The following is a 4,356-nucleotide window of genomic DNA, read 5'->3' on the forward strand; positions in this document are numbered from 1 at the left end:
AAAAATTAGCCAGGCAAAGTGGTGAAAGCCTGAGTAGATATTTTAAAAAGGAGTATCAGGGTGCGGAAACACAGAGCTACAAAATCCAATTTAAGTTGCTGTCATTAATATTATCAAGGACCATAAACGTCTTATAACCTTTGATTCATGATTACACTTTAAGGAAAATATTCAAAAAGAAAGGCTCTACTTTTGGTATTATCTGTAATACTGAAATACTGAAAATAATCTAAGTGTCTACTAATAAAGGCATCATAAGGAAATCAAGTAACACCTTTACGACTGTAAACAGTAATTTAGAAGACTATGTAACTATATTAAAAATGTTTTATATGTTCGTACTAAAAAAAAAAAAAACCACTCACACACACTTCATATATCAGCTAAGCTATAATCCAGAGATTGTGAGTACATGGCTCATGGGCCTAATGTATCCCAGGAGGGATGTTTAGTTTGGGCTGCACGACTTCTTTGAAATTAGAATTTGAGTATCTTTAGGCATGGGGAAAATTCTCTAGTTCACTGCAGTCTACATCACTCTCTAATGTTTTACAACCAACGTTTTGCCTATTCAGGCACACCTGTATTCTTGACTCCTGAATATGGATGAGAACTAAGAAGGACTTAGAAAGATAAATACCGATCTCCTGAAGGGGGAGGAGCTGCTCACTGCATTTCAACAGTGTCTCCACTTACCCTTTGACATCCTGTATCAGTTGGTATATATGTACTATGTAAGTGATGCACATATATGCAACATGGTGATGTTTTTCCCCCTAGACTGGCTTTCAATGCCAATTTGTGCAGTTCAAGACTAGACAGACTCTAAATTGTGAATTTCCAAGGGCACATAAGAAACAGATATATTTTTTCCATACACTCTAGCTGCTGTTCACACTCTTTTTAAGAACTCCCAGCATCACTTACCTAGTGACTTGCTTGTGGAAGTCTGTAAGTTGTTTGTGTGTCACTGTGACAGCCCCCACAGTTGTCTCCTTTGGCAAACCTTTCAAGGAATTTTCTAACCATCGACAAAAAGTCTGTATAGGGAAGGAGATAAGAGTTTTTACAAGGAGGCACAGCTCACTCACCAGGGACCCTACAAGCACTAACAAAACCCCACAGGTTTTCCTTTGTAGCATTTTGCTCCCCTAGACCTGGAAGCAAGTAAAGGAATCGACAAAAGTACTATCTTTAGCCTTCAAAACCCTCTGGGTTGATGCAGTCTCCAAATGCATGCCTGGACTCCCCTTCAAAGGGGAAGCAGGCATTACTTCAGATAAAGGCCTTCTACACCTTGGAAGTGAAGTCTCTTGTAGATGAAACTATTGTTCTGTTCCTGTCATAAACTTATATAATACTCAAAAAATTAAACAGATGCCAGAAAAACTCTTGAAATTAAACATCAAAAGCAACCCAAAGTAAAGATTCAGATACCAAACAGAGCAGGAACAAACGTATACTAAGCAGTCATGTCAGAAATTATATCTCTAATATGAACCCAGAATCTTAAGGATTTAAGGATATCTCTCTCAGTTGAAGTCATATCCATTCAGTTCCTTTGTGATACCTGCCTGCTTCTGTGGTTAGAAAATCTCACTCTTGCTGCTATTTTAAATAATGTGTTTGGCCAGGTGCAGTGGCTCGTGCCTACAATCCTAGCATTTTGGAAGGCCGAGGCAGGAGGATCACTTGAGGCCAGGAGTTCGAGACCAGCCTGGGCAACACAGTGAAACCCTGTCTCTACAAAAAATAGAAAAATTAGCCAGGCAAAGTGGTGAAAGCCTGAGGTCTCAGCTACTTGGGAGGCTGAGGCAGCAGGATCACTTGAGCCCAGGAGTTTGAGGTTACATCATGTTCATTTATGATAACAGGCCAGAGCAAAAGTAAATATTATAATATCAAAGCTTAAGTACTAGGTAATACTTCAAATGTTGCTCCCAGGGGAGACAACACTCTACTCAGAAAAAAAACAAACAGGGCAAAATATTCAGGAAAGAACGCTTAATTGACAAAGTTTTGACATCCAAAAATGGCCCATTAGTTAACTCTAGTATCCCCTCAAAACAAAAATAAAAAACCAAACTAAAAAGCAAAAACTAATTAGCTAGCACATAATGGTCCTTATCATCTTCTAGTGAAGGAATCTGAAAAATTTGGTTGAAAACAGTGAATAAATTTGCCACAGATGGGTATCTAACAAAGAGGGGGAACAGAGGAAAGGGTTTTAACAGTTTATTCGAGTTACAAAAGAAAGCTGGTATGTCATCTTCTATTGAAGAATTTGTGTTGAACTTTAAAAATGATTTGATTAAGAAAGTGCTCAAGAATGTGAATTTTCTCTGGACTCATGTACTTAGTCACACTATCAATCAGTTTACAGGCCACAGACAACCCAAATTTATGTAAGAGTTCCTTTACACAAACTCAGTTGTAACTTGATGTTTATAGAGGACAATCACTTTAAATTACTTGACAGTTGAGCGGGTATCTATATAGTAAACTCTTAAGAGCACAGGGCCACCTGGTTTCTGTTCCTGTTCAAACCTGCTGTTCCCATTTTCTTCTTTTGTTAGCACTTAACTACATGTTTACAAATCAAGAATGTTCTTATACAGTTAGATTTAAATAGTAAGTCTTCTGTTACCTGGGAACCACGTATAATTACAAAAAAGTTTAAGCAGAGCATGGAGATTTTATTTCTCAAGTCAAGAACTTCTGGAATTAAATTTGTTGACCCCTGGGCCCAAAGAGTACTTTCTTTAGGAAAACACAAAAATGCTACTGCATTAGATTGAAATGGAACATGTGCATCAAACAAGCAGCAATGGGAACTATATGTACTATCCATTATGCATTATTTATCTATTATATATTCCGTGGTTCTAGAAGATAGCTCACTTTAACTAGGTCCAATGTGTACTTTCCTGAACTGCTTTTATATTAATATTAAAAAATCTAAACCCTATTTTAAAAATAGTTTACAGGATATATTATACTTTGCCACTCTGTTCAACTTTCACTGAGTACATATAACCTGATTTACGATCATATGGCCCAGCATAGAAATTACTTGGACATTATCAGATAGCCTTAAAAAACCCTTCCATTCTCAGGTGAAGAGCAAATAAATCCAAAGAGAAAATAAATCCAAGAGTACATTATGGGCTAGGTTGACACTTACCTGCTCTGGCTATATTTATTACCAAGGAAAAACACAGTGCTATATAAGGAATCTGAAATGATTAAACATTTCTTGAATAACCTGCAACTCCATGTAACTGATATACAGGCATGTCTCACAAGTGAACAAATTTTCCATTGGTCAGCCACAAAGCTGAGTTCCATGCTTAGTACTTATTTCTGGTAATATATGAACCCCATGACAGTGACACACAAACATACTTTCAAGAACCCAGTAATGAATTACTAGCCTTCTATGGGCACCTTCATCTACCAATTAAACTTAGCAATATCCCTAAATTTGATTCCATGGACATACAACAGGGCTTGTTTCAAAGTTAGGATTGGCCTTAAGGAACCAAAGCCTGTTAGATTTAGGGACTATGAGATAGATTCCTTATGAAAACAATCTTACCGGCCTGTCAACCTGCATGATCTCCCAAAGCACTTCAGCCACATCTGGTAGGGTATAGGGGGGGAGACAAAAGCAGCATGTGTGGAGCAGCTGGCTCACAAGTTGCTGTCCAAGCTGGTTCATCACCTGTCCAATCAGCTCTTTCCGTAATTCAAAGTCTTCTTCATGCTGTAATAAAGCAGGAGCATTATAGAAGTTCTAGTCTCAACTTTCCAAAGATCAAATACTCTTTCCCCTTTAGTCTAGTAACTTCTCTTTGCCAGGGAAGAGTGAGTGTGTAATGTGTGTGTTAAAATAGCTGGATTCATGAAGTTCACAAAATGTTTTGTCATTAGGAAGAAAAGGTAAGAGTTTAGTAACAAGGCAATGGGTATAGGTTTCACCTGAGATTAACCTTAATGCTTAGATTTTTCATGATCAGAAGGCAGAAAAGAAATAAAATCACATTTTATTAATCTTTTTTTCTTTGAAAAATAACTTGTGTCCCTATTTCCCCTTAAAAACAACCAACTGAAATAAGAATCAAAGATATCTGATATCTTTTCTATCAAAAAAATCTTGATTTTCTTCCTTCTTTATAATCTTTAAATACACATATTTCTAATATCTTGAGAAAAATAACTTTTTAAAAACCGCCTTCCACTTCTAGTTGTTTTATTCTCGCCACCTTTTACTACCAGACTTCTTAAATAATTAGCCTGAATAGAATGTATAAGTGAATATACTTCTTCATTGCTCTCCCTTATCTTCAATTCTAC

The 4,356-nt window shown here is 36.8% G+C and overlaps 1 protein-coding gene across 1 annotated transcript in view; it reads right to left on the minus strand.

The window, feature by feature from the left end:
- TNPO3 (transportin 3) overlaps positions 1–4,356 on the minus strand; it is a 126,841-nt gene that overhangs the window by 15,092 nt on the left and 107,393 nt on the right. Inside the window, exon 18 of the mRNA XM_012664736.1 lies at positions 928–1,040. Within this exon, the coding sequence (XP_012520190.1) occupies positions 928–1,040 (113 nt within the window). The remainder of the gene's footprint in view (positions 1–927; positions 1,041–4,356) is intronic.

This window comes from Propithecus coquereli, unplaced genomic scaffold, assembly GCF_000956105.1.
Source record: "Propithecus coquereli isolate 6110/MARCELLA unplaced genomic scaffold, Pcoq_1.0 Scaffold91, whole genome shotgun sequence".
NCBI classification, from domain to species: domain Eukaryota; kingdom Metazoa; phylum Chordata; class Mammalia; order Primates; family Indriidae; genus Propithecus; species Propithecus coquereli.